General features: G+C 41.8%; 2 protein-coding genes across 2 annotated transcripts; one reads left to right on the plus strand and one right to left on the minus strand.

Annotated features, from left to right (window-relative positions):
* The first annotated feature begins 96 nt into the window (after window positions 1-96).
* Window positions 97-4,319, plus strand: LOC125006962 (transmembrane protein 43). Its single transcript, XM_047583498.1, has 12 exons — window positions 97-328; window positions 1,022-1,168; window positions 1,273-1,407; window positions 2,131-2,225; window positions 2,331-2,380; window positions 2,468-2,537; window positions 2,620-2,690; window positions 2,767-2,894; window positions 3,000-3,074; window positions 3,306-3,407; window positions 3,547-3,664; window positions 3,753-4,319. Exons 1-12 carry the CDS (start codon window positions 311-313, stop codon window positions 3,953-3,955), a joined length of 1,212 nt encoding a protein of 403 aa, XP_047439454.1. The 5' UTR covers window positions 97-310; the 3' UTR covers window positions 3,956-4,319.
* A 519-nt stretch (window positions 4,320-4,838) lies between these two features.
* Window positions 4,839-24,134, minus strand: LOC125006961 (centromere-associated protein E-like). Its single transcript, XM_047583497.1, is given in 58 exon segments — window positions 4,839-5,042; window positions 5,813-5,851; window positions 5,941-6,329; window positions 6,556-6,691; window positions 6,846-6,940; window positions 7,114-7,214; window positions 7,305-7,481; window positions 7,663-7,866; window positions 7,952-8,164; window positions 8,449-8,655; window positions 8,743-8,937; window positions 9,028-9,150; window positions 9,247-9,327; window positions 9,777-9,872; window positions 9,992-10,201; window positions 10,343-10,573; window positions 10,662-10,778; window positions 10,900-10,983; window positions 11,117-11,350; window positions 11,492-11,725; window positions 11,864-12,025; window positions 12,178-12,261; window positions 12,418-12,498; window positions 12,884-13,102; window positions 13,208-13,324; window positions 13,407-13,523; window positions 13,622-13,705; window positions 14,085-14,177; window positions 14,269-14,490; window positions 14,630-14,863; window positions 15,028-15,177; window positions 15,279-15,458; window positions 15,661-15,807; window positions 16,463-16,756; window positions 16,844-16,998; window positions 17,079-17,256; window positions 17,479-17,610; window positions 17,925-17,993; window positions 18,293-18,367; window positions 18,529-18,696; window positions 18,945-19,001; window positions 19,110-19,563; window positions 19,780-19,876; window positions 19,966-20,113; window positions 20,196-20,348; window positions 20,433-20,552; window positions 20,759-20,888; window positions 21,364-21,451; window positions 21,578-21,629; window positions 21,736-21,810; window positions 21,891-21,958; window positions 22,043-22,124; window positions 22,277-22,396; window positions 22,482-22,600; window positions 22,710-22,799; window positions 22,886-22,934; window positions 22,937-23,000; window positions 23,960-24,134. Coding segments are annotated over 58 exon segments (8,229 nt in total). The 5' UTR covers window positions 24,016-24,134; the 3' UTR covers window positions 4,839-4,962.
* Between the last annotated feature and the right edge of the window lie 422 nt (window positions 24,135-24,556).

Here is a 24,556-nt window from a genome sequence, read left to right on the forward strand (position 1 = left end):
ATATGACCAACAACGCCCCTTAAAATATCTGCCACTACATTACCCATGATGCCCCGGGTGACACGGAAACGGATTCTAATACGACACCGGTTCTGTCTCTACTTGGGCGCGCTCGCAGTCTCGACCCGGACACTCGGCTGTCTGAGGCTGATACAAAGACCTAATAACTTGTCAGACTCCGCCCTCCTGGGTGTGTGTCGGGACGCTCCGAGTGAAAGTGTTTCGGGCGACAGTTAGTGTGTCAGTCAATTCAGTTTGCAGCCGTCGTTAGGTCGTTGTTATCATCTTCTGTGAACAAGAAGTCAGAGAAATGTCTTCAGCTCAGACAGTGAGTGGTGCTCTAATAACGGGGCTGTGGCTTTTATTTGACCAACGACCATTATTTGTGCAGCTAATGTAACTTTAACACAACGTTAGCATCTTTACTGCCGCCTTTTCAGCTTCACTTCCACCCATCGCCTTAACTTTAACTAGCCACTAATTCACTGGCGACGTCGTAAATTAGCGAACGGACCATGTATGGTGTGATAAATATGTTACTCTCAGTTTGTTTATGAGCCTTTATTCACCGAGTAAAGTGTAATGTGAGTTTAGAAAGAACGAAAGAGGTGTGTCATAATGTCCACGGCTCAGTGGGTGACACGGGACATGGGACACAGAGTTGTGTGGTGCATTCAAGTGCATAGGTTTACTAAACAAGTCATTTAAGTAAACCTGTCTCTAACGAAAAGACAAGAGATGTATGAGCATAAAAGTAACAACCAGGTTGAGACATGCAAGCTTTACCTGTAGGTTAGAAATTCATTGTATTTGAATGAATCCTGTCATGACTAAATATTATGTTCAAGTAATCAGAACATACTGAACATTTGTAGCACTTAAAGTAACTCATTACATGTTACTTTAGTGGAAGAAATGGAAGTACGTATAAGCAGAACCATACGTTTAGTAAGTGCAGTGTTTCACTCTATGTTTAGTTGCAGCTACTATTCAGCTTCTATTCTTCTCCTTTTTCTCTTAGTTCACAGACAAAAACCGAGACCAGCACAAGCGTGTGTCTGCTCAGTCCAACCCTGGATTCCTGGAGCGACTAAGCGAAACCGCCGGAGGAACAGTTCTTGGCGTCGGGCTGTTTTTCCTCTCTATCTACATCCTCTTCACCAATGAGGTAAGACGCCCCCACACGGAGGGAACAAGGGCTTCAGATCAGGTGTTTGCTGGGGTCGTACTGATGCTGGTCGGTTTAACAGCAGAGTCTCCCTCTCTCCTCAGGGACGGGCTCTGCAAACAGCGTCTTCCCTGGATGAAGGCCTCTCTCAGGTTGTGTCGCTGGGGCCGTACTCCGGCTTCGACGTGCAGAACAATGACCGACTAGTTCACCTGTCCACACAGCTGCACACGGCACAGGTAGACCACCCTCCACGCTGCCAGTTTACACACGGTTTACACACGGTTTACACACGGTTTACACACGGTTTATACACGGCTCTGTTGAACTTGGTGTCAAGGTGAAGTGGATTTAATGAAACGGTAGAAAGTAGCTTCCTGAACATTTCTGGACATAGTCGGACGTGTTGGCTTTTTTAGAGGTGGTTTATGAACACTTTCTTTTCAGTATATGTTGTGTCCTTATACATAGATTAGCCACAACATTATGACCACTGACAGGAGAAGTAAATAACATTGACTGTCTTGTGACAATTCAATGTCCTGCTGGGAAACGTCTGAATGACTTACAACAAAAACATGGAGAACTGCGCAAGGTGTTGACCTGGCCTCCAAATTCACTAGATCCCAAACTGATCAAGTATCTGTGGGATGATCCACAGAGGCCCCACCCCTCAACCCATAGGACCCAGAGACCCCCACTAACAACATCCTGTTACCAGACACAGGACACCCTCAAAAGACTGTTCTGGAGGCACAAGGGAGATGTAACAATATTAGGAAGGTGGTCATAATGTTATGTCAGTTCGGTGTGTACCATCAGATTTTTTAAATTCACAAATATTTCTGTCTGTGTGGTCCTCGTAAGTCAAATTGTAATAATTAAAAAAAGAACATGTCTGACTTTAGTGCAGTTCACATGTATTTGTATGTATTTATTCATGTGCTCCTGTGTCTGTGCAGCCCCTCCATGATCCCAACTACAGAGTGGTGGTGCAGGCGGTGAAGCTGAAGAGGGAGGTGGAGATGTATCAGTGGGTGGAGTACCAAGAGAGCAAGTGAGTCTGTTGTCAACACTCAGGGTGTGGCCAGGTGCAAAAATGTTGGCTCGAATAAAGAGCAAACGTGTTCACGGTGGCATGTTACCGTGTGATTGATTTCAGGGACTATCAAGAGGACGGTGAAACCAAGACAGAGACAACATACACCTACAGTGAGTTTATTTTATTATTATTATTGAGACTAAGTCTTTGGTTTGACTGTTGGATGTGAAGTGAAGCATGTTGACTCTTTTCTCTAGACACCGAGTGGAAGTCAGAGTTGGTCAACAGTCGCAACTTTGACAAGGAAATTGGTCACCAGAACCCGAGGTACTGACACATTTTAAAGTCGATTGTGTTATCTGTGTGTTATGTGTCCGTGCTCTATTTTCACTTGGTCTTTGTGCCTCAGTGCCATGGCAGTCGAGAGTGTAACAGTGGTGGCACCTGAAGTCAGAGCCGGACCGTTCATCCTGTCTAAAGGTACGTCACTAAACACACACACGCATATCACACAGAGGTGGTGTTGTATGTGAGTAGATTTTGTTGTCTTCCTCAGGCCTGGTGGAGCAGATAAATAACTTCCAGACACTGAGTCTGAGAGATTTTCCTCTCATAAGCTTGGACCCTTTCCTCTCCATCCATGACGACTATTTCTATCACACTCAGACCCCGCGCAGGCCAGAGGTGAGCATCAAGACGTCAGCTTCTCACAGTAACACTCACCCTGACTCTTTTTTTTGCGTTGCTTCTTCCGCATTTAACAAGTTTGAATTTGTCTTGATTCCTGAGGTCGGGGACGTGCGGGTGAGATTCTCCTTCGCTGGACTGAGTGGTGAGAACTCGCCCCTCGGCCCGGCTCAAATTGTAGGTGCTCCAGACGACAATTCTTTCCTTCAGTCGGTCAAAAACCTCAAACATGTTCAGTTCACCGTCACATAGCAGGAAGAAACGTGTCCTGTCGTCACATTTGAGATGTTTGATTGAAAATAACTTTATTCATTTTCATAAAGGCTGTTGAATTGCATGAATTCAAACTATTAGTTCGCACAGAGTCGGGTTTCAGGTTTTGACGCTGGTGAAAACACTGTTTTTCAGGTCAGTGTCGTAGCCATGCAGCGAGGGGAGCGGCTGATACCCTTTAAAACCAGGTCAGGAGACTCTCTGGAGATCCTCTATCTGGAGGAGCTCTCTGCACAGGTCAGTGTGGAACTTTTTTGACTTCATTTCTTAAGAGATATTGTGATATACATAGTTACAATATCCATATTTATAGCGTGTGGTTAAAGCATGTTTCGTGTATGGTTGGTACTTGTTGAGGCTGTGTTGTTCTGTGCAGGAGGTGTTTGAGAGGGAACAAAAGAGCAACAGTATGAAGACATGGGGTCTGAGGGCTGCGGGCTGGGCTCTCATGTTCCTCAGTATTCAGCTGACCATGCGCATCATCTACACACTGGGTAAGTCCACACTCACTGCTGCTGTTCAGCCGCATCCTGCGTGAACTCCATCCTTCATTCACAGCCCCTGTCTGTGTTTTTCCTGCAGTGGACTGGGTTCCCGTCCTCAGAGACCTTGTGTCTGTCGGGTTGAAGATCTTTGCCCTGTGCGTGTCCTGCTCGCTGTCTCTTCTCGTCATTGGAGTGGGTTGGCTTTTTTACCGACCGTTAGTGACGGTGGCTCTGGGAGCTCTGGCTCTTCTTCCAGTGTTCCTCGCCCGCTCAGGACTTCCAGCCAAAAAGAATGAATGACTATTGAACTGATGACGAGAATGAGGTTGTGACGCAGCTGTGGAACTTTTCATCAGACTGTGCAGCTTTATCGATGCAGATTTTCAAGCAGCATAGGACGTTTCCTTGGGTTAAACAGACATTTGCTAAATGTGCTTTGCTCTAAAAGGTGAAACAGAGTTGTTGTTCTAACAGACATTTCTGTTTTCCTTAAATATTATCAGATGTGACAATCAGCCAAGCATGCGTCACCGTTTCTCACTTGAAATAATGTTGCTCACAATGAGCATGTCTATAGTGTCATTCTCACTGTAAATGTAACTCATCACAGCTGGTCCTTTCACCAAATGTTAACTCACTCAAGCAATAAAGTTTACCAAAGAATTATCAATTGTTTTTCCGTTCAGGGCTGATTCAGGAAGAAGTGAAAATTAATGTCATCGCTCCTGTTAGATGACAGAAGCAGTTAAATGTAGCAGAGGTCTCTTTACTGGTCAGACCTGCAGTGCCTCAGTGATCTATCCTGCCCCGGTCTTAGGTCTTAGATCAGTTCTGTCTACACAAAACCTGGAGCAGCAGTGAAGATCCTCTAGAGACAAGTACTCCCCTGATAATACTGGGCTTTATTTGCATAGAGTGAAAACACAGAGTGAAAAAAATTAGATCTGACTGGTGATCGGATCTTAATCCAGAGCCTGAACAGGCCCATACCGAACAAACAAGGTCTATTTAGAGGTATAAAAACATTAAACATTATTTCACACAGATCCAGTCATTTATCCTTTAATGTAGGTTTCTATAAAACGCTCTGTCCTATGTGTGACCAAAAAATCATTATCACATCTTGTCCTTCACAACATTGCCTCGTGAAAACAAGATCAGCTGATTAAATGAGACACTTGAGTTAATAACTTTGTCAAGAGAATTTTTATTATTTAAAACGACAGAATAAAGGAATAAAACACTAGACAGAGAGGGTGAAAAACACTTAAAAGAAGATTTAAAAAGTATTGCGAGTGTGAATCATTTCACTGGGTTTTACACATTTCATCTTGTTTTGGAGACTTTGGGGACCACCACTCCTTTCTGTCTGCACCCACAGCAGCATCTGCAACACACAAGACTTTCATCAGACAAATCGGAGCTCAAGTGACATGAAAACGCTCATCTGTGTAATATTCACAAAGGTTTCCTGTGGAGATCCTGTAGGATAATGTGCAAAGATCTGCAGGAGTGAGTCAACACAATGCAGTTTGCATTATGAACATAAATAACAATTTTCTTGATATCAGAAAACTCCACAGGACACCTTTAAACCAACCAACACCTGTGAGAGTCAAATTATTTACCATGATTCAACACAACAGTGGTTGTAAGTGTATTTGTCACCCAGTGTCAATGAACCACTTCCTGTCCACATTCAAACATAAACTCCTTCTCATTTTTTCCATCATTTAACTTGTGTCATATATTAATAGATAAAAATGGGTGGAGAAAATAAAGTTTAGAGTTTTACGTATGTGGTTTATTAATTTTGCCGAGCCCGTTCATATTAAGGGTGCGCTAAATATTAGAAAGGTGTTTAGTGTCATACATCATCACAATCGACAGCTGTGTATAGTGCATTATATATTATTTATATATTATTTATATATTATTTCGATTAATCTTGGGGGAATCACTGAAAGACTAAATCTTGTGCTTCTTAAAGTTTCTGTCCAACCTAATGAGGTTGTTCAGGTTATATTTTACATTGATTTCCACGTTATTTAAATGTGAGATCAGACCGTCCCTCATCGGGTCCCATCACCCCATGCTCCTGTTAGTGCACCCACACACTGTGACTGCCCACACACAACATATTACAGCTGCTGTTACCCTTCTCTGCCTCAGGCGTGTCAGGAACATCGGAAACTTCTGGTAAAACAAACAGCCCTTGTCTTTATGACATGAAGACGTTTTAATAAAGACAGTGACACACACACATATTTAAAAGTGTAGCTTACCTGGAACGGTGCCAAGGCTGGAGTTATCAAAAAACTGCTTGGGACAGGTTCTGGACAGCAGCTCTGAGCTTCCACCCATGTCAAAGATTCTGCTTTTGGGGGAGTCGAGCAGGGAGACCTTTGGAGAGTCCAGACCCTTCTTGGGGGACGCCAGCAGCTTCCTGGGGGAGTCCATAATGTTTCCTGGAGAGTCCAGGGCCTTCTTGGAAGCAACCAGAAACTTTTTGGGTGAGTTGAGGAGGTCTGAGGCGTCGGAGGTCATGAGGAGAGGCCTCTTGGTGGGGGTGCACTGCGATGAAGGCTTTTCCAGCTCAGTTTTGCTCTTCACCTTCAGCTTCAAGGCTCTGTTCTTCCATTTGCTGATCTCGACCTGCTGACTGGACACCACGCTGATGACGCAGAGGGGCAGAGGTCAGAGCAGGAACAAAGGGCCACGTGAACCGTCTCTACCTCCATTTAACTGCTTCATAGCAATGTGTCAACTATGTGATGTGAGGTTCTTGTTTTGTTGCCCTAACATAATAATTACACATTGTGTTCATCTACACGTAGATGGACAGAGCAAATACTGCAAAAAAACACAACTCCTTCTCATTATTTCTTGGTCATTGTTACCTTTCCAGCTCAGTGATTTTCAGCTGAAGCTGCTTGATCTCCTCCTCCAGCTTGGTCTTCTCCACCATAACGCTGCTCTTGGTCATCAGACCTCTGGGGTGGGTCAGTCTGGCATGCAGGTCTTCACCCTGCAGGACTGATTTCAACACAGCAACATTAGTGCTACTCTCTATTTGTACATTTACCTCTTGCTAATGTATTCAGAAGAGATGTGAGACATGTTTAACCCTTGCACTTTGATGACAAACCTTCAAATATCACAAGAATAAAACAACTTTGTGCTGACTTACATGATTCCTCCCCTTGCTGTGATTTCCTCAAAATCTCCTTTAGCTTCCTCAGTGAATCTTCTTTTTCACTCAGCAGTGTGGTCATCCTGTCGATCCTGAATGAGAACAATCAGTCATCAAAGAGATGAAATGAACATCTTGCAGTATAATCTTATCCAGACTCCCAGCTAATGTTAACTCAACCATTTCTAACACAATCACCCTCAGACTTTGGAAACCTCAGAGGACGAAACAAAACTGTCTGAATGAATAAAAAAAATTCTCTTACTCTTTTTTGTGCTCATCAGAGGCTGAACTGAGCTTCACCTCCATTTGGAACAGCTTATTCTGAAGTTTCTCCAGCTCCACTGCGCTGGGTGGTGCTTTTTTCTGGATCAGAAAAAGAAAATATTATCAAAGAATCAAATTTGAAGCAAAACCAGTGTTATGATGAGGCAAAGGCTACATCTTTAGACGTACCTCAGACTCTCGTAGTTTGCATTTCAGGGTTTGAATTGTGTCCTCTTTTTCCTCCACTACAGCCCGGCTGTCCTGAAGCTCAGTCTGGAGGAGCTGGGTGGCCCGTTTATGGTTGGACAGGCTGTTATTGGCAGTGATATGAGCTTCCTCCAGCTGCTCATTTTGTGCATGCAGAACCTGTTGTACAATCAATAACAAAAGCATCTGTCACTGTAAACTAACAGACACATAGAGATCGGTTCCTACTTCACCTCATTTTTAGTGGCAGATTAATCCACATTTGATGATCTAATATTTACGGGTCTGTGAGTTATAAAGCTAAGAAAGAAAGCGCTTGACACAGATATTTCAGACGAACCTTGACTTTTTCCTCAGCTTCCTGGAGCTGAATAACAAGTTGTTGGTTGTCCTTCAGCAGGGAGAGTTCACTCTTTAGAGGAGCGCCCTCTAGTGCCTGCAGCAGAGTGAAACTCTTGCTTTTCTCCTCTCTGAGCTGAGACTCCGTCTGAGCCTCCAGCTGCTTGACCTCTTCAAACAAACAGCTCTGCTCATCGATGACGTCCTGCGGGAGGGACAACGAAAGAAACACAATGTTAATAGTGGAAGTAGATAAAGGAAAAGGAAAAAACTTCAGTGTTACACTGTACCTGTAGAGGCATCATCTTGCTCTGTCCCACTGCAGACCTGCGCTTGAGCTCCTGGCTGAGGAGCTTGTCCAGGTCACTGAAGCTGATTGACTGGTTGGCGATTAAGCTCTGCAGCTGCTCTCTGAACGTCTCCCTCTCTTGGATCTCAGCTTTCAGCTCACTGAGGTAAGAAGTAAAGTTGGCCCAGAGCTTCTCCAGAATCACGGGCATTTTCTGCAAACATAAAGTCAGCATAAGGTTTTTGCACAGTAGCGATGGAGAGATGGATGTAAACTGATGAAGAGGAGAGAGTCATAGAGGAATATGTCTCCTGCTCACTACTACACTCTTCATGAACTTAACTGTTTAGCTAGATATCACCAAATTACCTGGTCAATGATGACAATTTACAGAGAAGCAGAATAACTATGACACTCTCCACCTTGTATGTTATGTTAATTGAGTCTAAATAAGACTCAAGAAAAATCTTATTGCGTGGACTGATCAGTGGCGCTCACCTGCAGGTAAAACTGTCTTTTGTCCAGGAGCTCGGTCAGTCTGCGTTCCCACACCGTGTGGAAGTCATCTTTGACTGAATAGCTCGGCGCTTGCTCTCTGGAGAGCAGCACGTCCTGCAGCCGCCTCTCTTCAAAAACAGCCAAATCTTTCTTCACCAACTTCTCGAACATTTTCTTGTAGCCCAGAGCTCGCACATGTATTTGTTCCTGGAGACACAGGGAGTTTACAGTTAATATGAATCTAAAGTAACATATCGCACAAATTTCAACTGTCAAAGACGTGTTGATATTTACTTTGATTTTTATGAGAGTCTGTACAGTCTGTAGTCCCAGCTGACAGACAGCATTGTAGGCCTCCATGGTGGGTTTTGGGAGAGAGGCCAGTATAGTGTGCTTCAGGGAACACTGGACTCTCAACACATTGTTCAGAGCTGTGGAGTTGTACTTGGAACAAGTGTCTATAAAGTGCTGGAATCTTCCAAAGGACTCCTATAATAATATGAGACGAGTTATATCAGAGTTAGAATGAATTCATACTGTATGGTTGTACTCTTTAAAAGAGATAATAGCTGGTGTTACCTGAAGCTGCCCAGTGGACTCCTGCAAGCGAGATGACTCCACCTCTTTGGCTCCACTGACCTTCTCTAAGCTGCTGAGCTGCTCTCTGAGGGCTGAGATGGTGACGTTTGCTTCACTGAGCAACTGAAAGAAAAAAAAAAAAAAAAGTAAAGAAACTTTCTGTTTTTCGGCTGGATTTGGGGCTTGATTAAAAAAACATCTCACGTGATGTTGACAAACCTGCTGTGAGACGTCTGCTTCAACTTTAGCCTGAGCTTCTCTGCCCCTCAACATTTGCAGCTGCTCCTCAAGTTGTTGCATCTGTAAAAAAACAACAAAGACAATGACGATCACTGTGACCAGACATGGCAGATCAACGGTATAAGAGCAATTATAAAAATAAATAAAAAAACACCACTAAACAGTTTTTTCAAAAATGTGTATCTCTGATCATTTTCATTCATAAAACTGAAAACTCCTGTCTCAGGGAACATATAATACACATAATAAAGCAAACACCTTAAGTTAATCCTAAACTGCACAAGAAACGACAACACAGTCATTTCCCAACCAGTGGAGTTTATGGCACCTAGACTACAATAATCCATCACCCCCACCCCTTAAATCTGCACTGTGTCCTGGATACATTAGCTTAAGAGGTGCTGGTAAACTGGTCTATTTTCTCTAGTCTTCACTATTCACATGTATCAGTTACAGAAGTGACAAATGAACGACTACATCTAATTTGACAGTGAATGACTTGAACCTACATCTTGTTGCAGTTTGCCCTCTTGTTCTCCTCTATCAGACTGTAGCTGCTCGATCAACTGTTCCTGCTTGCTCAGCTTTTCCTGGATGGCCGAGACCTGGCGTTGGATGAAAGTTAGAATTTAACTGAGAACATTAAAGCAGTACGAGGAGCCTTTAAGCTCATCCAAGTTATTCTTCACCGTTTATTAATGATTTTATAATTGCACAATTGTACCATCTCCATTCTTTCCTCCAGTCCTGCTCTAAGCTGGGTCTTCTCCTCACTCAGTCCAGCCAGTAGTTCCTGCAGCTGATCTCTCTCCTCAGTGAGAGACGTCACTCTGCACAGCAGCTTCTCCATCTCCTCTGCGCTGGAATTCTTCTCAGACAGTAGAGCGTCTCTCTCTGCCTCCATCATCTGCAGTTTGTGAGTCAAAGTTCCCATCTGTGAGGAATGGAGCAGTTAGAACGAACATTCAAGTCTCTGTAACTCCAGCCGAGGCATAAAACAGTTTATAACGACTCTGTGTAAAGTGATGTACAAAGTGACATGTACGTGTTTTATAGAAATAAATTTGTCAAAAACCTCAGCCTGTAGCACTGCCACCCGGTCCTCCAGTTCTGCTCTGAGCTGCTTCTTCTCCAGACTCATTCCCTCCACTATCTCCTGCAGCTGATCCCTCTCCTCAGTGACGGATGTCACTCTGCACAGCAGCTTCTCCATGTCCTCTGTGGAGGACTGACAGCTTGTCTTCTCAGAGAGCAGACGGTTTCTTTCTGCTTCAACAATCTCCAGTTTCTCGGCCAGATCCCGTATCTGCAAAAAAAGAAGAGTGCAGTGAGAAATGTCACAATGTTCCTCTGAAAACAAGTCTTTTATAAGAACCACTGGTAAACACACAAACCTGTTGATCTGAAGAACCCTCCTTCTCCTGACTCTGTTTCTCCAGGTCAGAGTTCCTGTTCTTCTGTTCATGCAGTTCTTCTTGGACAGATTTCAGGAGCTCTTGTGTTGAAGACACCTTGAGACAGACAGATGTCATCAGGAGCAGAAATAAACAGGATAAGGAAACAGTCCTCCTAAAGACCCCTCCTCCAAAACTCCATGACTAGAAGTGAAATCATAGTGACTATGTCTCTCACCATATTCAGGTTCAGCTGCAGATCATCTTCCAGCTGCCTCTTCTGTTCAGTGACAGTCTGTAGAGTCATGTTCAGCTCTGCCGTCTGTTGAAGAAACATTATTATTTGTTTCTCTTAAAATAAACTGAGCACCTCACGTTGTCTTACATCTAAAATAATGATTTGATCCTGTGTGAGGTCGTCACTGTTTACAGAACTAACGTTATCAAACACAAACCTCAGTCTGTAGTGTCTCCATTCTTTCCTCCAGCTCTGCTCTGAGCTGCTTCTTCTCCTCTCTCAGTCCCTCCAGTATTTCCTGCAGCTGATCTCTCTCCTCAGTGAGAGACGTCACTCTAGACAACAGTGTGTCCATGTCCTCTGTGGGGGACTGAGTGTTGCTCGTCCTCTCAGTCAGTAGATTGTCTCTCTCTGCTTCAGTCAGCTGCAGTTTCTCTGTTAAAGTTCTTGTCTGTGAGGAAGGAAGCATAGAGAAGAATCAATAAAGCATCTCTTTGGTCCAGCTGTGCCTAAAACTGTTAATGTCTCATTTCTAATGTGTGCAACCCAAACCCAGGTGTTATTTTAGAAAAGGTGAAACCAAGCTCCAAACCTCAGTCTGTAGTGTCTCCATTCTGTCCTCCAGCTCTGCTCTGAGCTGCTTCTTCTCCTCTCTCAGTCCCTCCAGTATTTCCTGCAGCTGATCTCTCTCCTCAGTGAGAGACGTCACTCTGGTTAACAGCTTGTCCATGTCTTCTGTGGAGGACTGAGTCTCTCCTGTCCTCTCAGACAGTAGACTGTCTCTCTCTGCTCGCAAACTCTCAAGCTCTTTGGTCAATCTCTGAATCTGTGACGAAAGAAAAGAGAATAAGTCAAACTGTAAATGTAAATATCAGAAAGACATGAATGTGATATTTAGTAACTAGTTTCCTCAAGTTCTAACATCTGGCCACAAGTCAACATGTATAAGTAAATGTGGTCCTGCCTGGTCTTGAAGCTCCTGTAACTGGATGGTATCCCCAGCATCACTTCCACTGCTTGGTGTGTTCTCCAGCTCTGCCTTTTGATTCTTCAGCATCTTGATCTCCTCTTGTAGAGCTCTGATCTTCTCCTGAGATTCTCTCAGCTCCTCCTGGTTCTCGATCATCTGTAAGGTTTTAGCAACATGGATTCATTAAGAAGAAGTCTACTATAACAGCGACAAAGAGTCCTATCATTAAAGAGGGTTAGTCTTGCTTCTAATAATCACAAAGTAAACACTTAACTTGCGGCAACTGAAGGAAAATTGGAAGAACTTACCAGTTCTACGTTTTCTTTAAGGTCAGACTTCAGCTGGGTCACCTCCTCTTTAGTCTTCTCCAGATGCTCCTCCAGCTGTTGGATCTGAAATACAGTGCACAGATACGTTAACATTTCCATTACAATGTAACAATGTTTTCTGGTCCAGAGAAACACAGACATTGGTTTGGTCTCCTTCAAGAGACCTGTTAATGAAGAGGAAACTAAAATAACCAGGGAGTAAGAGCGACAAGATCAAACCTGCACAAGTTGTTGAGTCTCTTGTTCTTCTTTCAGTGACTGTGGTTCAGAGTTTAGCTGCTGCTGTAAGTCACACTGCATCTAAAGGTTAGAGTAAGTGACATGAGTTTGTGGTGGCAACGAATGTTTTCCTTCTAAAACTGTGACTTCAGTCTTTTCAACAGGTTCCTGTTACATCTCACAATAAAGGACGTTTGGCTTTAAAAATCAATCACAGAATGTGGCTAATTAAGCTTTTTATATTCCATTCTTGCATATTTGAGTAGAATCTGATCATAACTATTAGATCATCGTTGAGACATGCTGCACTATACTCATCCAGGTGAATTCACTTTGCAGATGGTACTAGGACATCTACACATCAGCTAAACCACGTAACATGCGCTGAATCTCCATACAATTTTATGAGAACACCAAGAAAACAGCTGAATTAAAATTTAGTCTTCATGTTTTTGTTTTTTTTTACCATCTCCATTCTTTCCTCCAGTTCTGCTCTGAGCTGCTTCTTCTCCTCCCTCAGTCCCTGCAGAGTCTCCTGCAGCTGATCTCTCTCCTCAGTGAGAGACGTCACTCTAGACAACAGTGTGTCCATCTCTTCTGAGGAGGTGTGACAGCTGGCTTCTTTCTCCAACACTGCATCTCTCTCTGCTCGTGCTTCCGCAAGCTCCTCGTTGAGAGTCATTATCTGTTGAGAAAGGATGAATTGCAGCTAGCAATCAGAACACTGCAGATGAAGGATCTTTTAAAAAAAAACAAAAAAAAAACAACCTTCATAAACCATTTAAGTCACCTGTTTCTCTAAATCAGACTGCTTCTGCTCAGAGAGATTTTCTAACTCTGATTTATTTTGCTTCTGCTCTTGCAGCTCCTCTTGAAGAGACTGTAGAAGTAAATTAGTCTCTGCAACCTGAAAATAAGAAAACACACTTCAGTAATGCTACAAAGAGACTAATCTTGCAGCTTAATGAAAGACGTAGCAAGAAACAAACCTGCTGTTCAAGCTGAGCTTGCTTTTCTTGACTTATTCTTTCCATGTTAGCGTTTCTTTGATTCTGTTCATTGAGCTGTTCTTGGAGCACGTGTAGAAGGCTTTGAGTCTCAGCAGCCTAAAGTAGTAATTGCAAATTTCATATCCATTCATCCATGGTGAAAATGTATACAAAAGTGGGAGTGAACTCAGTTTGGAAAAAAATAAAAAACTCACCATCTCCATGCTGCGCTGCAGTTCACCCTCCACCTGACTCTTCTGCTCTGTGACGTTCTGCAGAGCAGCCTGAAGTTGTTCCATCTGAAGAACAAAATGGTTCATAATTCAAGTATTTTTCCACTAATTAGTTTCACATATTTTTCTAATTACTGACAACAGAGAACAATGTCAACTCTGGCTTCTTGGACCTGTAAATATTTGAAGACAAATATTTAAACATACAAATTCATTCATTTAGAAAAGGCCTCTTATTCTAAACATGCTGCATAGTTTCTGTTACCGAAACAAGAGGAGACGATTTTCAGTGGCAAGTAATTTAGTATTGGTGATCTAGTTCTGTGTATTTTTGGTTATGTCCTGCTGCTGTATAACAATTATTCAAGGTTGATAAGTGTCTGCATGTGGATGTTGTTAAGAAGAAACGTGAAGATAAGACCAGTCTCAGTTTAACTGTTTTCACCTCTTGTTGAAGTTGGGTTACTTGCTCATCGGGGCCGTGCAGTTCTGAGATCACTTTTTCTGGCTGGTTGAACCCATTGTGGGTTTGTACAACCTGTGCAAGACAACAAATTACAGTTTCTTTTAGACCGTGAGCCAATACTTCCATTTAAAAAAAAAACTAACAAAACACAATGATAACAAACCATCTCCATTCTCTCCTCCAGCTCTGCTCTGAGCTGCTTCTTCTCCTCTCTCAGTCCCTCCAGTATTTCCTGCAGCTGATCTCTCTCCTCAGTGAGAGACGTCACTCTAGACAACAGTGTGTCCATGTCCTCTGTGGAGGACTGAGTGTTGCTCGTCCTCTCAGTCAGTAGATTGTCTCTCTCTGCTTCAGTCAGCTGCAGTTTCTCTGTTAAAGTTCTTGTCTGTGAGGAAGGAAACAGAGAGGAATCAATAAAGTATCTCTTTGGTCCAGCTGTGCCTACAACTGTTAATGTCTCATTTCTAATGTGTGCAACCCAAACCCAGGTGTTATTTTAGAAAAGGTGAAACCAAGCTCCAAACCTCAGTCTGTAGTGTCTCCATTCTGTCCTCCAGCTCTGCTCTGAGCTGCTTCTTCTCCTCTCTCAGTCCCTCCAGTATTTCCTGCAGCTGATCTCTCTCCTCAGTGAGAGACGTCACTCTGGTTAACAGGTTGTCCATGTCCTCTGTGGAGGACTGAGTCTCTCCTGTCCTCTCAGACAGTAGACTGTCTCTCTCTGCTCGCAAACTCTCAAGCTCTTCAGTCAAAGTCTTCATCTGTAACATTGTGAAAATTGATCAGGCTTTGTCTTTTATCTGTTCAACTCTAACATATATATATTTGAGTATTTTCTAACTTTACTATCCAAAGTTACTGTAATTACCAGGTGCCATGTAGGACTTCATTTTGATACATTTCTAAAATATTAAGAAACCCTTACATGTGTTTGCAGCTCTTCCAGCTGCCCACTCATATCACTGTGATGTCCATCCGGTCCGGACGACTGTGCAGCCTCCAGCTGTTTGATCTGATGCCTCTGCTCACGATTCTTCTCCAGGGCTGTCCTCAGCTCCTCCTGGTTCTCAATCATCTATTTGATAAAAACATTTTTTGTGATATAAACACACACAGACCTGTCGCCAGTCACTCAATTTAAAGCGTTTCAAAATCTGCAGTTATATGCCAACTCACCATCTCCACATTTTCCTGCATGTCAAGCTTGAGCTGGTCTCTCTCTGCAGTAAGAGAAGCAACCGTTGACAGCAGCTTCTCCACCTCCTCTGCAGAGCTCTCACCTCCAGCCTTCTGCTCAGACAGGAGAGCATCCTTCTCCGCTCGTACACCCTGAAGCTCTTCATTCAGCTGATTCACCTAAGAGAAGAACACTTGAGGTTATATTAATAGTAGTATTGCTTAGTTAGGTCATATTTAATTTAGTGAGTAGTGACGTAAATTAAAATTTTTAATGATTTAAGTGATTATTAGAATAGTGTCAGTCATCCTTTGGGTGTTGGACTAATGGCTGCAGCTCTCTGAGCCAGTGAAATAAAAGCAAATATCATCACTGTCATACTTGTTCTTGAAGCTCTTTGCTGATCTCCTCCTCTGTGCTCCTGGATACTTCACTGTGAGTAAGCTTTTCCTCCAAATCCTTCATCAGCTGCTGCATCTCATTCACTTTTCCTTCCAGCGATGCTCTGTGCTGCTCAATCTCTTCAAGCTAAAGAGAAAACACAATGAAGAACGATTGTAAAGCTACTTTCATGGCAGTAATACTGAAGTGCTACGTGTTTTTCTGTTTGCAGCCTCAAGCGTCAGGCTTGAAACTGTATAACATGAGATATTATTTCAGTGATTCGGACACATTTCTGTTCATTGAGCTGATTGAGAAAGAGTGTGACCTCATGACTTATCTCAGTAGCTGGAGGAAAACTTTAGTTCAGTCAGGTTGATGCAGCTGACAGCAGCGTTTGTCGCCTGCCAGTATATAAACTGGCACATTTATTAATTTATGAATGCAGATTTATGGGCATGAGAGTCCATCCGTAGATCACTACACCTTGGTGTTGACAGTTTATGAATCCTTGTAGATGATAAATAGTGAGCTGGTGTAGAACAACTGACAAGTATTTTTCATGATCTACAATGTTGTGCGACACACGGAAGAAGCAAGCGCTAGGGGAAGCTTGAATATGATAACGTAGTTTTTCTTTCACTATTTTAGCTTCTATTTTTTCTGTACTAGCTCCAGTCGTACTGGATAATGGCAGCAGAACTAAGATCAATCAGGATCATGTTTCTAACAACAGAAAAGAAATCAAAACCTAAAGTAGAGTTTTCAGTGCCAAGAAAAATAACACTATTTTTTATCTAACCTTCAAGTCCTTGTCTTCAACAGAAGCCATCAGCTGATTCCTCTCAGCATTAGATCGCTCCAGGTCTGAGCGAAGAGAATCCAGCTGCTGCGTTACGTCAGCGAACTGCCGGTTCAGCTCTTTCTCCCCCAGTACAGCAGCATTAAGTTCTGCTTGGACTCTGACAATCTCATCCTGAGACGCCTGCAGTGAATCTCTGAGCTGCTGAGCCTCCTCCTGACATTGAACTTCAGCTGAGAGCAGGTTGTCCCTCTGAGTTTGAACAGTGCTCAGTTCCTCAGTCAAGTCACAAACCTGAAACAACACAGAATAAAATCACATGAATTTAAACAGTTGCTTCAGTATCTGACAGCGTCTTCAGAGAAGGTCTGGAGGACTCACCTGCTTCTTCAAACTGGCCATCTCCTCCTGAAGAGCCTGATATGAGGCGAGCTCCTCCAGCTGAGCTCTGAGGGCTTCCTCTGCTTCACGCGACGCTGTCAGCTCTTTGTTCAGACTGGCCACGGTTCTCTCAAGTTCCACGCTGTCTATCAGGTCTGGAGACAGAGAATGTCTTACAACCCGTTCTAGGATTTATGTCTGCACTCACAAGCTCAGTTACATGAGTTAAACCTACTTTTAGGGACTTTTCCGTCTAGCAGAGTGGTGAGCTTGGTGTTCTCATCAAAAGCGACGTTCAGCTCTTTCTGGAGATCGCTCTGCATCTTTTTGTAGCGTGACTTCTCCGTCTCCAACTGAAAACGCAGGCTGTTCACCTCAGCCTCCATCCTCTCATGGTTGGCAGCCAGAGTCACCTGGAGAGAACATTATGACACAAAACAAGAAGCACAAAAAGACACACATATTAGTCTTAGTAACACTAGTACACAGCAGACCACATACCGAGCATTCATCACATCCTCACTGATTCCAACAAACTCATTTTGCCACAGTTTCATGGTTGAATTCTGTCAGCTGGATTTATTTTGACTGGGAGGAAAATATACACCTTAAAAAAAAGTATTAATCCCACTTACATTCATCTCGTCCAGAGCGATTTTTTGACTGCGGAGGACGGCCCATTCCTTCTTTGTGTCTCTGCTGATCCCCTCTGCATCATCTAGAGAGCGACGAAGCTTCGCCACCTCCTGGACCAAGTCCTTACCGCTCTGTGGAGAACAGGAGACAATTAGGCTGCTTAATAAAACACCATGTTCCAACATGTGTAACTGACTTTCACACTTTAGCATCCAAGCTACCATTGTCTGGAGACAGTTAAAAGTTTCTTAATATTTTTTTTACAAATTATAAATTCCATTTTGAGTATTGAGCCATTTCCAGTAAACTTGACTGATACAAAAGGCCACACGCTGCCTAACTGTAAAAGCATCTGCATATCTCTGAAAAATACAATTTTAGTAACTGGCTTCATGATTCACCTTTTTTAGTGAAGAGCTATAACACAGTTACATAACACACATACCATACTCTGGAGTTCTTCGGCAAATTCAGATTTCTTTTTAAGCTGTTCAGACATCGTTTCCAGTTTGCTCTGAAAGAGAAACACAAAATATAAACTTATATTATTAAAAAACGGAAACAATTTTATGGACATTTTGTAGTGCATCAATGATTGTGGTTTGAATTGTTCTGGTCAATGTGATTCAGGCAGAGAACCACATCAATTCCAAAAAAACTAATTTGTTGTGATCTAAATGATCCTGGCATGAAACTATCTGAAACAACAGTGGACTGATGTATAAATATCATTTAACACAGGTTTGTATCTTATACACACTGTACACACACTGATAACATGATGAGGAAGTCTTAGTCAGTACGTCATCTTACCTGAAGCTGAAGACACTGGAGCTCAGAGGATTCCACTGCCTTCTTCAGGCTAGATATTTCATTTTGCAACTCATTCTGCAAGATCACACACAGTATGAACAAATAAATAAACACAATAATTAAACTCAGTGTAAAACATTTTCTGTAACAACGGAGGTACTTTGACCATTTAATATCCCTTGTGGCTCATTAAAGTCGGTCTAAGTCAAAGTCTGGAACCAGATCAGCAACATTACCTCATGCTCCTTCCTGAATTCCTCCTCCAGAGATTTGAACTCATCCGTCTCCCTTTTCTCCTCTAGTTCCTGTGAAAGAGCAGCTTTCTCTTTCTCCAGACTTTTAGTCTGCTCTATGAAAAGCCCCAGCTCTTCTTTCAGATAGTCTCGCTCAGCAAACGCCATGTCCTACAAACACACAAGTCCAACTCAATTTAAGCAGCATTAAGCAGTTTAAATAAAATGTAATACCCTGTTATCCTTGTAGAGACGCTCATGCCACATTTCCAGCAAAATGAATAATGGTTTTTCCTTATTATAGTTCTCTTTTTCATGCAATTGGCCTTTAATCCCAGATAATCTTGACCATTTATTATTGTTTTTTATTTCGATAATTTGAAATCGCTCTATATTTCACCAATTCTATAAAGTTTTACCTTCTCTGAAGCCAACGTTTCACAAAGCTGGATGGTGTCAGCAAATTCTTGTCTCATCTGGAAAACAAGATGTTAAGGTTACTGTGTTGAAGAAACTAGCAAACACAGAACAGGAATCAAGAGGCGGTATTCTCATAAACCTACAGTATAATACACACATCATACCTGGTTAAGAGTTTCAGTCTGAGTGCGGCTCTGGTCTTCCAGCTGTCTCTCCAAGTCTGCCACTCTCAAATCCAACATCTCCACCTTCTCCAATGCTTCCTTTTTCTGCTTGGCTTCAGTTTGAAGCTGGAGCTCCAACTCTGATGCACTTTGTTCTGTCGGCTGCACTTTGTCAAAGACGTCTTGTTTGTGTTGAGCCTCTGTTTGAAGCTGCAGCTGCAGCTCCAGGTCTGCTGCCCTCTGTTCTGTTGTCTGCATTTTGTCCAGGACTTCTTGTTTCTGCTGGACTTCTGTTTGAAGCTGCACCTGCAGCTCTGCCACTCTGCCATCTAATGTTTCTAGCTTTGCCATGGCCTCCTCTTTAAGTTGACTCTCCATTTCCAGCTGCTGCTCAAGGTTGGCCAATTTTCCCGAAAGCTCATGCAATCGGTCGGGAGATACAAAGTCTCTGGGACTGGAGCAAAAATGAAACATACCAATGATTATTGGTTAATTGTAATGAACATCAACACACAACAAAAACTGCAACACAGTGATTGAACTTTATCACACGCCCAATAATTAGACAAGATGCTTTTTCAACTGGATTGTTGAAGAAAACAAGGCTTAAACCATGATATTGGCGTCACAAATACGTCTCATCTTGGATTAGTAATCATAAGATATTCACCTGTCTCCAAAGCTTCGAACAGTCACAGAGTTCTGACTTAACTCCATTTCAGACGGCTCATCAGGAATCTCCCAGTGAGTGTCAAATTCCTCATCATCTGTTAAAATTTAGTGTGCATTAAACTAATTATCAGCAAGCAGTTCCTGCATCAAATCAGCATCACAGAAATGCTGAAAATGCTATTACCTTCCCCCAGCTCCATGCAGGAGCGATCTGCTTTCCTCTTCCTGGCGAAAGATTCTGCAAAGCTAAGGTCAGACGACCCATCGTCACAGTCCGCTGTACGGACGAGTCTCAGCATCTTTCCTCCCCATGTAACTCTGCGTTTTGGCATCTTAGAAAGAAACAAAACTCATCATTAGCTGTGATTGCGCAGAGATGTTTGTATTCAACAGCTTCATGTCCTTCACGGCTACCTTATGAACAGGGACCAGGTTTGAGCCGGTGACGAGCAGTTTGGTCAGGTTTTTGATCCTGTCCTCTTGTTCTCTCTGGAGCTGATCCTTTTCTTGCAGGAGCTGGGAGAGAACTTTCTTTTCAGTCGCTGTGGTCTGTGTGACTGAAGAAACCTGCAGGGGAACACACACAGGTCAGTGTACTGAAAACTTCAGGCCAAGCAGAACACGATGGACGACAAAAATAGTGACACTTGCCTCTTGGAGCCGTCGCTTCAGGTCGACAATTTCATTGCGATATCTTTTGAGCAGAGCCCCATCGTCTGAGACCTCCGTCACATGAGGGTCGTTCTTCATTTTCTTTGCAGTGCTGGCAAACTTAAAAAAAATAATAATAAAACAAATCAGCAAATTGTTTGCTCTAATGGTTCATGTTTTACATCAATTATAAGGCTCAACTGACACATTAATTTTACCTTATCACCCTACATTAATGTACTGTAGGAAGAGATAGAATGAACCATAACAATGTGTTACAACACTAATTCTTAAAAGTCAGACAGATATCTGCATTATCCACCAACCTGCAGTGTGCTGAGGGTCTCATCTAAGGTGACTGGAGTGATGGTGCAGATGATCACTGTTTTGGCATTCCCACCCAGCGAGTTCTGCAGGATGCGGGTTAGTTTACTGTCTCTGTAGTTGGTGAAACCCCTGAAGACACAGAATGATATTTATCAAATGGCAGCAACACTTAACAATAAGCACAATGTTTAAAACCATTTTTCCATTTATTTTTCCTGTGATCCCATGCAAGTCTGCAGTTATTTCAAATCAACGAGAAAGGCCACTTCTGCAGTTCTACCACTACCACCTCCTGAATAGAAACTCTAAAGAATAGTTCATTGTTTTGACATTTAGGGTTAGATGAGATAAATCTAATGTCTGTGCGTTCAGTTAAGAGCAGAGTACTGTTCCTCAAATGTGGTTGAGCTAATGAAAACAAACAAACAAAAAAAATCAAAAGCTCATGTAGAGAATTTTCTTATTTACAGTTGAGAATAATATGATGTGGCTCCAATAAAGCAATATAAAATGTCTTTACCTCATCTCCAAGAAATTAAAGCAAACATCAAGACATAAAACACAAGCTATAAATATATTTTTAAAAGGTTCCTTATTTACTCACTTCTGGGTCTCATCAGTCAACTTTTTGATCACTTGGCCGAGTGTGAACAGGCTACGATTGATGTTGCAACCTTCTTTGAAACGTGCACCTGGGACATCAAAAAATAAAAAACAGAACAATTACAAAAAAGGCATTGCACTTGGTAGTTTGCACAGTAATATCGAGCCTATTGTACATTTCATGTGGCTTCAATCAATAAGCAACTCCATCTCACCTTCAGCTCCGGTTTGACTTGCTCTTTCAGATCCAGCTAAATCGACCAAGTTCTAGAAAATAAAGTATTGACCAAAAAAGAAAACATTACAAATCAACCAATGACACACAGAAAGTGAACACAAATAATGAAAGTAATAATGAAAGGAGCTAGTTTACCAGATGAGACACAATAATGGCTCCATCAGCATTTTCACCTGATGCTGGGTCACTTCGTACTCGACTCTCCAGGATCTAAGAAAAATAAATCATGAAAAATCCAGACCTCCACATATTCTAACATGTTAGTGACTGTATGTTGTTTTTTTTCTTACCATTCGGAATATGGTGTGTGAGCGGCTGCTCCTCTCATTCATTTTTGTCTTTCCATAATGACGGTTCTCTAAAAAGAAGCAATGTGCAGATAACAAATTAGTTGTTACATAAACGTGTAAGATTAGTTCTCATGAATAATCTCGGATCTTACTTTCTCCTTTCCGAATCCAGGCCAGAGCTTGAGCAGGGGACGTAACTAGCTCCTCAGTCAGATCAGCCACAAAGATGTTTTTCTGTACACAGTATTCATTATTACTAAATAACGAGGATTATATGAAGCAGCTATGCATGAATGCTCCTAGCCTTTAAATATTACTAAGTTACTTTTCAGTTTTATTGAGACAATATTTGAGAAAATGCTATTAAACCCCAATGATCTACTTACGTTGATAGTCTCTCTGACTTCCAGGGGTTTCCTTTTCCAGGTGTCAACAAGCAGATCAGCCACAGTCTCATTGTAGATTTCCATGTAAGACACCCTGAGAAGAAACTCCTTCTTTGGAAACTTGAGGTAAAAGAGAACCAATAGTTTAGAATACGCAGTGAGCACAAAACAAACTGCAGCATGATTCAAACAGTGCAATTCTCACATTTTTAATGGTCTGGAAGACGTCTTCCACAGCCAGAGGTATAACTCCAGGGACATGGTTACTCCCCATCATGGTGAAGGTCTTTCCAGAAGAGGTCTGCCCGTAAGCAAATATGGTTCCTGTGGAACAAGCACACAACAGATATATAAACGAAAATAAAACCATGCAATTACAATGATACAATGAGTGAGATAGGACATGGATCTCACTGTATGCTCTATTACATACCATTGTATCCTTCAACCGTGGAAACCACAAGAGGCTTTGCAATGTCCTGATACAGCTGATTGGTTGTTTCTTCAGCAGTAAACACTCGGTCTGGGAACGAGACAGGAAGAAGGTGATCGTAATGTACATTTCTGTTACTATTACTTTAAATTCAGAAAACACATTTCAAATCCTACCAAAACTAAAGCTTTTGGTGGAACTTCCATCATCAATCTGATGTGAAGTGATCTCTTATCAGCTTTCCAAAACACCTGGACAGGCTCTGCATTTTCTGATGCAGCAATTTCTTCCCTGTAAAAAAAAGAAAGAAAAGAAAACAAGATACATTTAAGAGAAATGAAGCTACATCAAGATACCTTTGCATGTTTGTGAGAGCTTTGCATCAACACACACTAATAGGTACACATACCTCCCTTCAACCATTTTGTACTCATTCTTCAGATCTTACTAACACGTCTATAAGAATGATACACACATGGTTGTAACATTATAGCTTGATAAAAACAATTAAGTTAGTCTCTGTGGCTAAAAAATGACATTGAAATTTAGTTGCTTGTTATTAAAATCAGTTTGTTGCAGTAAAAGCTAAACAGATGATTTACATACACCAAGCATCCATAATTTCTACTGATGTTTTCCTGCTAGTGACAAAACATTTGGGACAAAGTTACTTCCCACAAAGAAAGTGGGACAATCACACCCAGGTCTAAGTCCAGATATTCTTTCTGACTGAATAAAAGAACAATAACACAAGATAAGAAAAAAAGGTGTAACCATCGAGGACACATGTAAAATCCCATAATGATGATCAGACTGGAAACACATGACATTTAGAGTATTTCTTTGTTATGGATCAGAATATTTATTAACTTCAACAACGTCTCACTATGTAACTAACTATAAACGAGACAACGCAACGGCCATTCTCATTACAACACTGTACTAACAGTGAAAAACACCACAAGAGGAAATATAAAGGACTATAACGTTTAATTGTTATTCAAATGTCAATCAAGTCACCAGGCAGCTAACAGCTAAACAACTCGAATAAATGGCATTTTAAAGAGTGTTATACATGCAATGGTGTTAATTATTGTTTACTGGAAAGTATCTTTCATTAAGGTTCGTCATAACAACAAAATAAAAACATGCGTTTAGTGACTTAGTGAAAATACTTCAACAGTTAGCGGTAGCATGAGGTAAAACAGCTGTAGATTTGAAACTTAACTGTCTGTTTGCTCAAAACTTACCTCGCAATACGCGGACGGACGCGGACGCAGACTTTAACAGCTGACTCCTCTGTCATTTTTTATTTTTGAAAGTCACCAATCAACTCTAAAATCAAGAAACAACCTGTTACATATTTGATAATGAGATTTAAAAGACTAAATGCGCCTAACCGACTAGGACCGTACTGGCAGTGACTCGGTTTGCTTCGTTTGAAATTCATTCCTTTGTTTTGATTGGTGAACGTTTTCTTCCTCCTCAAAGCTTATTGGTGGATGGTAAACACGGAATAAACGCAGTACTACCCCCTACTGGTAGGATTGCGCTCTACAATCATTGAACACAAACTGATATATGAGTGTAGAGAAAAGGAGTAATACAAAAGTAAAAATAAAAGAATAATATAAAATAATAAGCACTTATCCTATAGGATAATACATCGTCGAGATACTGAAATAGGATTTATAACATATTTCTTATGTATCTTCACCAGGTGTTTTTCTTAACGTTTTTTAATTATATTATATTATATTATATTATATTATATTATATTATATTATATTATATTAAGCATAATGTAGAATGAGACAGGATTTGGTTTGGATTTAAACTAACCTTTG

The sequence above is a fragment of the Mugil cephalus genome, chromosome 4, assembly GCF_022458985.1.
Source record: "Mugil cephalus isolate CIBA_MC_2020 chromosome 4, CIBA_Mcephalus_1.1, whole genome shotgun sequence".
Taxonomy (NCBI): domain Eukaryota; kingdom Metazoa; phylum Chordata; class Actinopteri; order Mugiliformes; family Mugilidae; genus Mugil; species Mugil cephalus.

Bases quoted from the DNA above. Each gene is read 5' to 3' on its own strand.
- LOC125006962 (XM_047583498.1), top strand. The intron at 1,408-2,130 runs GTAGACCACCCT...GTGTCTGTGCAG, and splicing joins CACAGCTGCACACGGCACAG to CCCCTCCATGATCCCAACTA. The intron at 3,075-3,305 runs GTAGGTGCTCCA...ACTGTTTTTCAG, and splicing joins CCCTCGGCCCGGCTCAAATT to GTCAGTGTCGTAGCCATGCA.